Source organism: Schistocerca nitens, chromosome 9 (genome assembly GCF_023898315.1).
Source record: "Schistocerca nitens isolate TAMUIC-IGC-003100 chromosome 9, iqSchNite1.1, whole genome shotgun sequence".
NCBI classification, from domain to species: domain Eukaryota; kingdom Metazoa; phylum Arthropoda; class Insecta; order Orthoptera; family Acrididae; genus Schistocerca; species Schistocerca nitens.
The window spans coordinates 55238399-55254741 of NC_064622.1; the positions used below are offsets into that span (position 1 = coordinate 55238399).

Below are 16343 nucleotides of genomic sequence, written 5' to 3' on the forward strand. Positions count from 1 at the left end.
CCAGAAGTGGAAATTAACACCGACCATAAGAAGAGACAGTTAGGCATAGCATCAGCACAGCTAACTACCTTAAATTGCTTTGGTGGTCATTAGGCCGACGCCATTGCCCATGAACTCCAGAGTATAGTAGAGATCATGTCAGCGAAAGAAATCCTTAAAGAATTTGATGATGATCGGGTTTGCATAAATCAGTTCTGTATGATGGCCATTAGTGGCGAGATTGGACTTGTAAATGAGAAGAGATTTATCAAGGTTGCATGCATTCTGTTCCCTGGTGATGCTAACCATGAAAGAGGTTTCTCTGACAGCTCAAGTCTGGTCCTAAATTTGACTGAAGTGTTTCTCATAGCCATTCGTGGTGTTGGCAATGTGGTTGGTGTCACTGGGGCTGCTGATCTGTAACTGTCACACGGCAGGTAACCCACAACTTCTGAAATGCACATGATAGATACATTGAACAGTAGCAGAGAATAGGACAGCTCGGAAGTCCTCAAATGAAACTGAGAGGAAGAATAAAATGAGTAGAGAAAAGCTAAGAGCACTACAAACTATAAAGACAAACTAATGGAAAGTGCGGAGTGTAGTAACCAAGTAATACATGAAACTGATCCGAGTAACACAAATATGGCTTTATTCATAAACCTCTGAACAATAGAAATAAGCCTCTTGTGACTCCATATGTATCAAGATAAAAGAATCGTACATAAGGTGCAACATAAGTGACACACAGAACAACTGATGTGAGCTGTACAAACAAAAAGAACATAGTGAGTGTGAGGCATGGGACTGCTCCACATATACATAGGCACAAGTTGCCGGTAGACAGAATAGCGGGGACCATGTCATGTGCGTGCTTCCTACAGGCGGTCTCTAGTGGCTGGCCCGCACAGATAGAGTGGGTGGCTGATTAAAGTACACACGTGTGGTGACACTGCACTCGGCGAACTCAGACTTATGTGCACTTTTTGCAGGATACAGCACTATGAGAGAGGTTTCTCGTGCTCAAGTAGTAGTTCTGTCACTAAAAACTACCTGCTTGTGATGTCACTTAATGTCCATATATTTGGACAAGATGACTGGAACTCTATAAACAACATTGCAGATACAGTATCGTGAACACTACATGCGGCATACAAACAGGAGAAACCGTACACTAGAATAAGACAGGCTCTACATCAGACTGATCAGCAGTACATAGTAAACAACACAGACACAAACTCGTATGCCATATCACACACAGGAAGTGAAGACAAGATAAACATACAAACATAGCAAAAGTAAGCGAAGTCTCCACAATACTAAATTGAATCAGTCTGAAAAGAAAACTGTGTATGTATCTGTTTGTTATACCATTTCATAGTATGTAACAGTATCTGAAGATCTGACATTTCTTCTTCTTTCACTGCATCAGGTGTGTCTAGATCAAAGTTTTACTGAGCCCTCGCACCTGATGCAGCTGACTACGACATTTTAAATCAACTCTCAATCTCCACTGTTATCTTAAGTTTGAAAAAATATTGTAACTGAACTAATCATTACATTAAGTATTACCACTACCAAGACAACATATGGTACAGACGTAACCATACACACAGAAGGTATAAAGAGAAGAACTGTCACATCATATCTAAATCAAATTTCCATCTCTTGTTTCTTCCATCAAATACACTTTTAATTTTAATTTAAAATACATCACAGCATATTATGTATCTTATTTATTATCATTATCTAAGTTAGCAACAAGTTTAAACAAAACTGTGCATATGCGTGTGTCTATTGTTTTATGTTACCCTTTTGAAAAAATTCCAACAAAAAAATGAACTAGTAATAAAACGGAATTTGTATGATATAACTTGTAAAATCACACAATGTACAATGTGCTATATAATAACACAGCAGATCTTTACTTGAGAAATAAATAAATGCCCATATCAGACAAGTCTATTACTGTTTCTTCCATAATAGTTTTGTTCAAATGGTCTTCAGATTTTATTCTGAAATCTCTATGTAAACAGTGTAATTTTTTTACAAAGATAGGCAGTGTTCTTTGTTTTATATATGTGTGCTCCAACAACTGTTTTACTTTCTTTGTGACCTAGTCTCATTCTGCACTGTCCAGTCACATTAATGGACCACCTGTCAAAAGCCTGAGTATGGTCTCCAAGAATAGACACACACTTGTGTTGATCCATTGTGCCCTCTATAACGATGAGATGACCCAAGAAGAGCAACAAAAACATTCTGACATTGGATAACACTCGCCCACCCTGTACCCAGCAACAGCCATCTATCCATTGGAGCATAAAACTAGATTCATCTAAAAAGGCCATGTGTCACCACACAGTTGACATCCAATTGCTGTAATGGCATGCAAATTCCAGCCTTCGTCACCAGTGAACAGCAGTATGCATAGTTGTATGAAATAGGGTTCTGCTGCAGAGGCCCATACACAGCAACATCTGCTGAGTGATTGTTGAGGAGACACTGTTGGTAGGCCCATGGTTCATGTAAGATGTCAGTTGCTCAACAGTCGCATGTCTGTTCGCCCTTACAAGTTTCCACAGCCATCATTCGGCCATGTCATCTATGGCCTTTCGTGCACCACTGTCACCTCAACTCCAGTTTGGACAGCGCCATTTTGCCATGCATGGTATTCTTTAACCATGGCAGCAGCAAGGGAGTAGTCTACAAACTTAGCCGTATCGGAAGTGCTTCCACTCTTGGCCCGAAAGCCAATGATCATGCCCTTCTGGACGTCAGATATATCGCTCCAGTTCTGCATTACAACAATGACTGCACTGTTTTCTGTGCCCCCAACTTGCTTTATGTACCGTCAAAAACTAGTGCAGCTACGATCTGTCTGTCTGAATAGTTATTGCGGTTGATGTCAAACGTGTGTTGGTGACATGAACTGTGTAATTTTCCTGTGTTTTTTGTTCAAATTACATGTTACATCTAATTCGTTGTCAGATCCCGGTACTTAAAAAAAAAAAAAAAAATCGCTGGACACCCTGTTATCAAGGCCTACACCAAGGCACTGTAGTGCATACCACCATGCTGTTCAAATACTGGAATTCAACTTCAATCTGGCGTTCTTTGTTTTTAATAGACTGCTTAGATAATGCTGAGAAAATTTCTGTGGTGTTTGTGCACACCAGTGTGGTGAATTCTGTCTGTCATGTGTACATTTTAGAAATCTCTTAACTGGTTGCTGCACTTTTAAGGGAGGGGATCCTTTTGTCATGATATATTCCAAAAAATGCATAGTCTTCCTACCCATAACAGTAGGTATTTGACATTGTGTGGCCTCACACCCAGCTGCTATATTAATAATTAACTCCACCAATCTCCTTTTCCAGTTCTGTTGAGGAGCAGGCCATGTTTGTCTAGTTCCCATCTCCTGATAAATCCCACCGACACTAGCACAATGCGCGCCCAGTCAGCAGTCAGTCAGTACCATCCCCAACTCCAAATGGAATCGTCTTACAGAACTGCAAAGACGGCTGATCATGCCACTGGAATAGGACACCCATGCTCATATTTATGTTACCAGTTAGGGCAGCTATCTTCCATGGGGGCACCACATATGCTGTACACCTTGCCCTACCCCAGCTGTTCCCTGCCCCATCATCACTATCTGATAACCTTTCATGAAATCATTACACATAGGCCTTAAACCCACAAATTGCTTCATTCAGAAAAACACTGAGCTTAAAAATGCTGGTGATGTGATATTAATCAAACTTCTCCTGTAACTAAGGTCTACATGTTTGCCAAGACTGCTACAGGGTGTTTCAAAAATGACCGGTATATTTGAAACGGCAATAAAAACTAAACGAGCAGCGATAGAAATACACCGTTTGTTGCAATATGCTTGGGACAACAGTACATTTTCAGGCGGACAAACTTTCGAAATTACAGTAGTTACAATTTTCAACAACAGATGGCGCTGCAAGTGATGTGAAAGATATAGAAGACAACGCAGTCTGTGGGTGCGCCATTCTGTACGTCGTCTTTCTGCTGTAAGCGTGTGCTGTTCACAACGTGCAAGTGTGCTGTGGACAACATGGTTTATTCCTTAGAACAGATGATTTTTCTGGTGTTGGAATTCCACCGCCTAGAACACAGTGTTGTTGCAACAAGACGAAGTTTTCAACAGAGGTTTAATGTAACCAAAGGACCGAAAAGCGATACAATAAAGGATCTGTTTGCAAAATTTCAACGGACTGGGAACGTGACGGATGAACGTGCTGGAAAGGTAGGGCGACCGCGTACGGCAACCACAGAGGGCAACGCGCAGCTAGTGCAGCAGGTGATCCAACAGCGACCTCGGGTTTCCGTTCGCCGTGTTGCAGCTGCGGTCCAAATGACGCCAACGTCCACGTATCGTCTCATGCGCCAGAGTTTACACCTCTATCCATACAAAATTCAAACGCGGCAACCCCTCAGCGCCGCTACCATTGCTGCACGAGAGACATTCGCTACCGATATAGTGCACAGGATTGATGACGGCGATATGCATGTGGGCAGCATTTGGTTTACTGACGAAGCTTATTTTTACCTGGACGGCTTCGTCAATAAACAGAACTGGCGCGTATGGGGAACTGAAAAGCCCCATGTTGCAGTCCCATTGTCCCTGCATCCTCAAAAAGTACTGGTCTGGGCCGCCATTTCTTCCAAAGGAATCATTGGCCCATTTTTCAGATCCGAAACGATTACTGCATCACGCTATCTGGACATTCTTCGTGAATTTGTGGCGGTACAAACTGCCTTAGACGACACTGCGAACACCTCGTGGTTTATGCAAGATGGTGCCCGGCCACATCGCAAGGCCGACGTCTTTAATTTCCTGAATGAATATTTCGATGATCGTGTGATTGCTTTGGGCTATCCGAAACATACAGGAGGCGGCGTGGATTGGCCTCCCTATTCGCCAGACATGAACCCCTGTGACTTCTTTCTGTGGGGACACTTGAAAGACCAGGTGTACCGCCAGAATCCAGAAACAATTGAACAGCTGAAGCAGTACATCTCATCTGCATGTCAAGCCATTCCGCCAGACACGTTGTCAAAGGTTTCGGGTAATTTCATTCAGAGACTACGCCATATTATTGCTACGCATGGTGGATATGTGGAAAATATCGTACTATAGAGTTTCCCAGACCGCAGCGCCATCTGTTGTTGAAAATTGTAACTACTGTAATTTCGAAAGTTTGTCTGCCTGAAAATGTACTGTTGTCCCAAGCATATTGCAACAAACGGTGTATTTCTATCGCTGCTCATTTAGGTTTTATTGCCGTTTCAAATATACCGGTCATTTTTGAAACACCCTGTATCTGACATCTGTACTCTCTTCTGCATGACATTAGTGTTACTCTTAGCCTTTCTACTGGTGTGCACAGTCTGTTGCATGTTTCCTACTCAAGGTTCCTCTCCCCTCAACTCTGGCACCTGAAAATTTTTAACGCCAATTCACCTGGCCATCATGGCTCTATCACATTATGTACCGTCACTTCATGGCACCGTCACATCACTGTTTTACACTGTCCTTCACACCCCACCACACCACACCACACCACATCATGTCATCTCAGTTCAAGTCACATGAGCTCAACTTGCAACTGTCATTAATCGCTAACAAGTAAGAAAGATGTAGAATAACAACTGATGTCAGCCGAAGTCTGACAAAAGCACAATGTTTGTGGCTGAGAGCATGGTTGTGTATTGAGAAGAAATGAGCTTGGGCATCATGTGATCAACAATGGACAATGACATCAGGCATCAAAACTGTGTTCCTGAGAAACGTTGATGGTGCTTTGGTGTGACATGATGACAAGTGTCAATGTAACCATTTGAAATGCATTGCGAAATGTATTGACATGCTGTAATATGATAGCCACTGAGAATTGACCTTTATGTTTGACACAACAGATCTGTCAGACCACATCCTCCAGCTAGCCTTCCTACAGACCGCCAGTTCTCAGCCACCCCCAACACCACCGCCTTCCTTCGTCCTCACTGTCTTTCTCCTGGCTTCTTCCAAACGTGCATGAAGGGCACAGATCTTTTTTTCTGCTCCTTTCTTACTCTATTCCTGCTGCACATTTTGAAGTTCCAAGAGGGGGCCGCCAGTGATCAGCCCAGAGTTCTCTCCATACATTTCCCACAGGTGAAACAATTTGCTACAGCTCCACAACTCCCATGGTTTCCACTCATAGTAAAATAATATATCTGAAGCAAAAGAAGAATATTCTGAGATGTATTATCTATAAAAGAATGTAACCTGGCAATAGTGTGCTGAGTTTGCTACAACTGTAAAGTTGGCGACGTCAGAGGTATATACATTTGAGAAGTCTTAACAGAAATTTGAAACAGTAGAAATTTCCTAAACCCAACACAAAGATATCAGATACTCACAGTAAACCTGTTCAAAAAAACAATTATATCATCGAACCAACATAATTGTCTTACTTTGACTGACTTAAAAACTGTCACTGAAAGTGCTTCTGCCAGAGGATATCACTATTTCAGGCATGTCTCTTAAGGTCCGTGTTGTTGATAAGGTCTTCAGTCTGAAGACTGGTTTGATGCAGCTCTCCAAGCTAACTACTGCAGCCTATATATTTCTGAATCTGCTTACTGTATTCATCTCTTGTCTCCCTCTATGATTTGTACCCCTCACACTTCCCTCAGGTACTAAGTTGGTGATCCCTTAATGTCTCAGAATAAGTCCTATCAATTAGTCACTTCTTTGGTCAAGTTGAGCCAAAAATCTCGTGTTTCCCCAATTTTATTCAGTACTTCCTCATTAGTTATGTGATCAGCCCATCTAATCTTCAGCATTCTTCTGTAGCACCACATTGTGAAAGCTTCAGTTATCTTTTTATCTAAACTGTTTGTCAGTGTTTCACTTCCATAAATGGCTGCACTCCAGAGAAATACCTTCAGAAGACTACCTAACCCTGAAATCGATATTCGATGTTAACTAATTTCTCTTCTTCAGAAATGCTTCTCTTGCCATTGCTAGTCTACATTTTATATCATGTGTACTTCAGCTGTAATCAGTTATTTTGCTGCACAAATAGCAAAACTCATATAAAACTTCTAGTCTCTCATTCCCTATTCTAATGCCCTTAGCATCACTTAGTTTAATTCGACTACTTTCCATTATCCTTGTTTCACTTTTGTTGATGTCCATCATACCATCTTTTCAAAACACTGTCCGTTCCATTCAACTGCTCTTCCAGGTCATTAGCAAATCTCTAAGTTTTTATTTATTTTTCCCTGAACTATGATTCCTACTCCAAATTTTTCTTTGGTTTCCTTTACGGCTTGTTCAGTATACAGATTGAAGAACATTGGGGATAGGCCACAGCCCTTTCTCACTCTCATCTCAACCACTGCGGCCCCTTCAGGTCTTTAAACTCTTGTTACTGCCATTTGGTTTCTGTACAAGTTGTAAATAGCCTTTCTTTCCCTGTATTTTACCCCTGCCACCTTTAGAATTTGAAAGAGTTATTCCAGTCAACATTGTCAAAAGCTTTCTCAAGTCTACAAATGCTAGCAACATTGTTTTGTCTTTCCTTAACCTATCTTCTGATTTAAGTCATAGTGCCAGTATTGCCTCTTGTCTTCCTACATTTCTCCAGAATCCAAACTGCTCTCGCCCATGATCTCTACCAGTTTTTCCATTCTTGTGTAAAGAATTCATGTTAGCATCTTGCAGCCATGACTTATTAAACTGATATTTCAGTAATTTTCACACCTTTCAGCAATTGCTTTCTTTGGAGTTGGAATTACCACATTCTTCTTGAAGTCTGAGGGTATTCTGCCTGCCTCTTACATAATACGCACCAAACGGAAGAGTTGTGTCTTGGCTTACTCTCCCGATTCTGTCAGTGGTTCTAACGGAGTGTTGTGTACTCCTGGGGCCTTGTTTCAACTTAGATCTTTCACAGCTTTGTCAAATTCTTCTCACAGTATTGTATCTCTTATCTCATCTTTATCACGTCCACTTCCCCTTCTACAATATTTCTTCCAAGTTTATCTCCCTTATATAGGCCCTCTCTGTACTCCTTCCACCTTTCAGCTTTCCCTTCTTAGTTTAGGACAGGTTTACTATATGAGCTCATGATATTCATACAGCTGTCTCTCTCTTCCCCAAAGACTTTTTTAATTTACCTGTAGGCAGTATCTATATTTCCCTTGTGAAATATGCTTCTAAATCCTTACATTTCTCATCTGGTCATTCCTGCTTAGCAATTTTGCACTTTCTATCAATCTGGAATATTTTACCCAAGATGATGCCATCATCTTTCAGCTATACAATAGAGCTGCATGTTGTTGGGAAAAAATACGGCTGTAGTTTCCCCCTGCTTTCAGCCATTTGCATTGCCAGCACAGCAAGGCCGTTTTGGTTGCTGTTACCCTGCTGGATCAGTCAATCATCTAGACTGTTGCCCCTGCAACTACTTAAAAGACTGCTGCCCCTCTTCAGGAATCACCAGGTAATTCTTCCTGAAGACATTCAGCTCTACTGTAAGGTTAAATGATGATGTTTTAAATATTCCAGAGGTAAAATAGTCTCCCATTCAGATCTCTGGGTGGGGACTACTCAGGAGGATGTCATCATCAGTAGAAATAAAACTGGTATTCTATGGATTGGAGCATGGAATGTTAGATACCTTAATCGGGCAGGTAGGTTATTTTCCATCTCTGTCTTATCCTTACCTAAATTTGCAGCCATTTCTTTTAAGTACCAAATTCCTGCCAGTCTCCCTCCCTTTTTTTTTCGACTCATGAGCTCCTTGAGAAACTGACTGCCTATGCATAAATTTAATGTTCTGTATCTCATTGTCAGGACAACCAACTGCAGAGTTAAAGAGTGCCCCCCTTACATTGTACTTAGTGACAGTCAAATTGAAAAGAGAACAAAAATTAATAATGATAGTACTAACACTTATTTTGATAAAGCTGTGTTATTTCATTGGCTCCTCCTTTTCCTTCACTGAAGCAACCGTGTTTGTATGAGGGCCATCCAGAAAGTAAAGAATGTTTGTTTGCATGTGGTCTGTGCACGTCTTGTTTCAGCTGCTCATTGGTTCAGACGTTTGGTGTTAATGCGGATGGTTGTCACACGCAATTGTAAGTCTGACCTAGTCATGTGGTAAGTGCAGAGATCACTGTGCCCATAGCTGTGCTGATTGCGAATCATACCAAGTCTTAAGTGTTGTTCATTCTCTGCAGGATTTAAGACTGGGAGAATAAATGTTCATAATGAAGACAGATCAGGGTGACTCTGATGATCGTAGGTTCACTGAAACAAAATGTGGATCGCATCATTAACGAGAATGAGTGATTCATAATTAGTGAGATGCATGAACAATGTCAGGAAGTGTCTCATTCAATTGTGCGTGAAATTATCACCCTGCACTTAGGGCACAACAAAATCTGTGCATGATGGGTGTCATGCATGTTCACCGACACCAGAAAGCTGCAGGAATGGGTGCGGCATTAGCATTGTCGAAGTGATACAAAAGAAATGGCAACAAATCTATTGATCAGATTGTTACAGGAGGCAAAAGACAGGTTTCTCATAACAACCCCACATTGAACTGACTGTTTATGGAGAGAGATCATCTACAATCGTCTCAGGAGCCACGCAAGATTTCTGTATTGTGGGACAATGAAGGGGTCCTACAAGTCGATATCATGTGCCATAACACAACAATCAATAGTGACACATACTGTGCTACCCTTACACGCCTTCATTGGGCTATCCAGTATCACCGAAGAGGCAAGCTCTCGTGTGTTGTTCTTTTTCCACGAAAATACATATCCGTATACTGTCCGGCAGACACAAACCTTGCTGTGTGAGAAATTCCAGTGGGACATCATAGAGCATCCTCCCTACAATCTGGACATGACACTGTTGGACATTCTCTTGTTTCCAAAACTGAAAATCACCTTGTTAGTAAACACTTTGCAAGTAATGAAGACGTGAAGGATGCTGTCGTGACCTAGTTGAATAGATGGGCTGGCACATGGTATGGTGAGGATATACACAAACTGGGACCAACGTCCTACAAGTCCCCTAATGTGAAAGGTGACTATATGGAAAAGTAGACAAAGTATATGCCAAAACCTATATATTGAGTTCCTGTATTATTATTATTATTATTATTATTATTATTATTATTATTATTATTAGTAGTAGTAGTAGTAGTATTATTAAAGAATATTTTGATATGGTGAATGTTCTTCACTTACTGGATGGCTCTCATATTGCTACATACATTCGATAACATTGTGAGACCAGACTATTATTTCACATATTTTGGCTCAACTGCAGGCCAGTGTGTAATAAGTCACAATCAAGTAAAGGGGGGGGGGGGGGAATGAATTGATGTTTCTGTACATTTTCATGTATTGTTTTTTTATCAGCCACACAAAAAGAAAATTTTTTCATAACTCGTCTAACTTTCTTCTTTGCCAGTGAGGTGATTTGTTGCATTTAAATCAGTCCTTTCCCATTAATGTGCAATGCAGAAAGGTAATTCATTCTTTTATTTGTTTGCTAATAAAGTTGAAAGATGTCACTTCCACAAGAGAAGAAAACTGTGCACTGCCACAATGTAATACTATTTTTATCAGATTAATTGTGTCTTTATGACCAGTACCTAACAGATATTATTATTATTATTATTATTATTATTATTATTATTATCATTAGTTTCACTTCTGCTTACACATCTAAACAACTTCCTCCACTGTACAGCCTACAAAACATATACCAATCGGATTTCCGTAAACATCAGAGCACAACTTCTAGGGATACAGGGTACTTTTCTGGTTCAATATTATGTAAAAATCAATACCTATTTCTTTCAGGCACTGTTTATAATGTATTTGTTTTACAGATGTTTGTTGATATTGGGTAATGCAGCGCACTTTCTAAACAAATTAAAAGTATTTTGAATATTATTGAACCTGATTAGGGTTATTAAAAAATTACAAAGAAATTGATGCAGTTTTTTTCGAAAATGCTTTCTCAAATTGAGGTACTGTTTAATCCAATGTTATACTTGTGAAGGAGACCAAAAATTTTACCAGATATGCATGACATGATGACTGAGGTACTAGATCTATTTAATTCCACCTATTTTATGTAGTACAGGGATAAAAAAAATATCACCTCTTACATTTTAATTTTATAATTTTTTCCCAACAAAAATGTTATTTTTTCTGTAATTTTAGTTGATTCTGCCATAAAGCTTAGGTCTACTACGTAAGTATGGACTATTGCAAGTTACAGAAAAAAAAATAGAGCAATGCTTTATAAACTTTAGGAAATATTTGTTCCTGAATTCTGAAAAACACAACTTGCGGGAAATTGTGACTGAAGATATGAGTCCAATTAAACTATGCCTCAAAACATTCCTAACGCATTTCTTCATCTTCAATCTTCCTCTTGGCATTCCTTTTATCACTTCTTGCTTCTTTGGTAACTTGAAGAGCGAATCTTTTGGCTTCATGCACCTGTTGCCTGTCACACACAAGCAATTGATATTCCATATTAGAGGCACTTGTTATGCTTAAATTTCTCAGCACTTCCAACCTTCCTATCACTCAATCATTGAAACATATCAGTGCATCTAGTAAACCAACTTTTAATGTATTTAGTCCTACAAAAACATTCTTGGGTAATCTTTCCCATATGCAATGGTTGAAACTTCCATTTGTATTCTGAGTGCCCCCATGAAGACATTTAACAAGCAAAACAGCATCACTCGGGTCTCTAAAAATTGGTTTTATTTCATTCATAACAGGCTCAGGAAGAGAATGCTTATGATGGTATATTTGACCACTTTCTTTTGCTTTTTGGTAACCACACCAAGAATCTGCTAGGGCAAAGTCCATGAACAGGGTGGTCATCCGTGGACAACTTATGAAAGTAGGTGGCCCTTACAGCTTTTCTCATTGCTGTCACATCATTCAGAGGTGCATTTCATCTAATGGCCAGTCCATAATAACTCTGAAGGTCTATTTCAGTTTCTGTCAATCTGCCTCGGCCAGACAGAGATTTTCCATCAGATAGCAACTTTCCTTTCATTTCTCTTCATAGCTTCCTCAGTCCAGCATCCACCCTCTTTTGGAAATGTCCACAAAACTCCAGTTTTGCTACAAAGGTATCACCATAAACATGGAACTCATTAATTTTATTGAAAGCTTCAGAGTCCCCATCACCTAGGTACTTCGTATGTCTAATATTATAAACGGGCAACGACCTCTGAAATATTTTTAGAGTTCCATCACACTCCATACCTCCACTGTAACGATCATAATTCTTAGAACAGTGATGTTCAATATGTCCTTCAGTGTTGCCATGGCAGGTGTGGCAGTACTTAGATAAGCACTCAACATCAACAACTTTCCCATTCTCCAGAGAAGTAGACTTACACCACCAGTCAAAGAACGATGTCCTCGAAGTTGCCATGTCCCATCAAGTGCAACAGCAATGTCCCTGGTTCCACAAATATTTAGTTTTTTCTACTGCACATTTCATAGTTGCTTTAGACACAACCGTCGAGGCACCTAAAAGTATTTTTATATACTTGCTGAACCTACTGGGATGAGGAGGAAGGTCGATCAAACCAGAAAATGTTTGAGCAGCCTTTTTTCCTTTTCCTACTGCACACATTGCATGCACACTAACTTCAAATTCACATCACATGAACTATGCACAATGTTCGAAGTCATTTTTGAGGTAGATTTATTGCAGGATCTACACAGAACAACTAATTTTGACACTAAACCCTTTCTGCTAATTTGTAGTTCAGTTATTTCCGGACAGCCTACACCATCACGTTGTTTACATTTCACCACTTCCTTTATAAAAGAAGGTAAGATGCCCACATCAACAACAACAAATGCACTACAAACAGCGTCATTGTTAACACAAAAATTTGAATCACCAGGAGGCGTGCCATGTAAAAGTTTCTTCCATGACTAACTGATACATTGGTTACTTTCAGCAGTGTGGGTTGCTTTGTTTGTGAACTGGCTACCATGGAATTTCCTTTTATTGAATTTCTTGATGCGTGGCACAGTTCGTATTTATTGCACACTAAAGGATATGTACTTCCACAAATAAATGTAGCTCTTGGGCAACAAACTTTCAGTAACACGTGAACGAACTGCTTCAGCGAAACAAAAGTAAATACTAGCAAAGACAATCATTTACAGACACTAGAAACCTGCACTGTTATCAACATATACTACGTATCATACGTATAATTGCTGGAAACAGAAAGTCCACAGTTCTATTTAAAAAAAAAAACTGGTTTCTGTAACAGAAATGAATGGGGCGTGGTGGCATACGTGACCGTAACTTTCAAATTTGGTATATATAGGTTATTTTTCATTTGGAACTATAATGTATATAGTGTAATCAGGAAAGACTATAGAATTTAATAAAGTCATAAATTTAATTTTTCCACCATTTATAAGTACCCTGTATCCTTAATGAAGTTAACAGGTGACCTGAAGCTTGCCATGGATGCACAAGAGGTGACAGTCATGTGCCACTTAGACTTCAGCAAAGCCATTGACACTGTTGACTTTGACATTTTACTTTCCATACCCAAAAGCTTAAATTTCTCGCCAACTGCAGTTGTCCACAAACAGAGCTTACAAAAACATTTAAGAAACCTGTGAAGCCAATCTTCAAACACTACACAGTACTGCACCGGCGTCTAAAAGATGCCACTTTTCCACCAGGAATAAGATTCTTTCAAGTCTGACCCCAAAATAGTCCAGTCTGCATAGTATCCTACTCATGCTATCCAGAGCTATTTTTCATGCTGGCTATAACTGTGCAGCATGCTAGCTAGACTCTTTGTACACTTCAAACCAGTTCCATGCCACATGGGTGATGGCCTTGTATTTGTGTTATCATGAAACTCATCCTAATGGCAGTCCTCTTATTGCTTGCTAAAGCCCTGTAACTCGGCAAACATATTTCATCAAAGAGCTCTTGGATATAATAGGGCCACTAAACTATCAATGAGGATTAATAAATGCAAATTGTAATAAAATAACATGTCACTTTTGAAATACAATGTATATGCCCTTTTATGTTTTTACCAGGTGAGTGAGTTAGATTCTTCCCCCTAACTTCATTTTATTAGATCTGTGGAAGCGAAAGCTTATTCTAGAGAATTATCTTGGGTCGCACAACTCCTCACATGTGAACTAGCTCTTATCGACCCTCACTTGTTTATCATTCCTCATCTTCTGTCCTCCTCATTTCTGCCACCATTTTACAATTATTTGTCTCTCTTTTTAATCATTCTTTTACATTTTTAGGTTTCCTTGTCTCTTATTTGCTGAACGTTACTGGTTTGCTTTTGCCTCCTTTTTTTCTTCTCACTTCTATCCCATGCCCTTCAGTTTTTGGACTCCCTGTTTCTTATCATACACTTGTTATCTGCCTTTGCTGCCATTACGAACTTCAAGCTTGGAAACCATTTCGTTTATTGATTTCCTTCTTATTCCAGTCCAACTGTGTCTTTTTTGACCAGAGACCCTGGCTGTCTTTATGCTTCATCCCAGAATTGTATCTTTTCTCCAGTCATTTTCCAATGAGAAAAGGTCTTGAGTTGGAAGCTAGTTTTACTATGTTTTAAGGTTTATGATTTATATAAAAAACAGCTACCAGCCACATGTATGGTTTAAAAAGGTTTATTATCTTCAGACCATGACCGGTTTCGGATTTTTCTTTACAAATCCATCTTCAGATGGCAGTTACAAGCATTCTTAGTTGGACCTAGTTTTGTTTGTGTTATTCTAGGTCCAACCAAGAATGCTTGTAACTGCCATCTGAAGATGGATTTGTAAAGAAAAATCCGAAACTGGTCATGGTCTGAAGATAATAAACCTTTTTAAACCATACATGTGGCTGGTAGCTGTTTTTTATATAAATTATAAACCTTAAGTACAACAGCCACGTTTCTCAACATGTCGACTTTCGACAAAATAGCGTTACTATGTTTTTCTCTTTGATACCACCTTGTAAACAAATTCTTACCCCTCAAAATATTTGGCTGAAATAAAATGAACGTAATGTGCAGGCTGGGCTTTTGGTTAATGGTCATTCATTCTCATGGTAACTTATGGGAGGAGGAGTGCAGGGGGAAGGGGGGGGGGGCTAGAAATAATATTATGACAAGAAATATCAAACATTCAAGCCTCTCAAGAAAATTGTGTGTTGGCTGCATGAATAAGTGAGATTATAGTACTGTCACATGAGAAGTCAGAAGGCAAGCATCCTTACTGCTTTTCAAAAATTAAGCACCTGTGCTTCATTTCTGTGTTAACAACTGTATTACTATCCCCTATTTTGATGTCAGCTTCTTTTTTAGTCTCTAAGAATTGTGCACAATTTTCTTACCATCTTTATGAATTCTGTATCAAATGCCCACTGCATGCAGGTTCTGGAGAAGATGTCTACTGTTCTTGCTGTCTCAAGATTTAGTGATCATAGATTTTCGTATCGCAGACATACACTCTTTCTGTCTTACAGCTGCCACTTTTTTGTCTGTTTTTATTCATACAAATTTTCTTTACGTAGCAAATTTGTTTGGTGCAGTGCTGGTGCTTACTTCATTCAAACATGGATTGAGATTATTTAATTACAGTTTTAAACAGTTATGAATGAAATGATGTAAATATATGAAATATCTGTGTTACAGTGTTCCTCATGGTTTAAGAACTGAAGGCAATCTGAAGATGACAGCAAGGTACAAACTGTTTACACGGGGTGAAGCAAAAACTGTTGGTCCAATTCCAAATGATGAACATCCATCCGATCATTATCCATTGATGGTACATTTCATTCTTGTTCCATGATGATGATCAAATATTGCCTGAGAGCTGTGAAGGTAATTCTTGTGACACACACACACACACACACACACACACAAACACACACATCTGTGTAGGAATTATAGCAGCATTTTTATTAATCTAAAAGTGAAAATGTGGTTGATGGAAGAGATTAATTCAGAACTTTCATGCACACATCTCTCATGTGTTTGTTATTAAGTACAGCATATTTGTAAACATTAATGTAAAGAACAGAGTGACATCACGGTTATGTATCAAGTTGAGTGTTCTAAGTAACAGTAAGATTTGAAATAAGAAACACGAATGTAGCTGTAAAAGAAACACTGTGTATTTTATTACAGATATGTCTAAGTTAAGCACTTACAAAATAAAAAATCTGTGGAATTTGTCTTCTTTGCACCCTCTTTCGTATTGTTTCTTTGTTTTATTGTCTCAGG

The 16343-nt window shown here is 39.3% G+C and overlaps 1 protein-coding gene across 3 annotated transcripts in view; it reads left to right on the plus strand.

The window, feature by feature from the left end:
• LOC126203342 (protein angel homolog 2) overlaps positions 1-15992 on the plus strand; it is a 184639-nt gene extending 168647 nt beyond the window's left edge. For all 3 annotated transcript variants that reach the window (XM_049937628.1, XM_049937629.1, XM_049937627.1), the window contains one exon: positions 15753-15992. In XM_049937628.1, coding sequence (XP_049793585.1) covers positions 15753-15909 — 157 coding nt within the window. In that variant the 3' untranslated portion in view covers positions 15910-15992. The remainder of the gene's footprint in view (positions 1-15752) is intronic.
• The last annotated feature ends 351 nt before the right edge of the window (positions 15993-16343 follow it).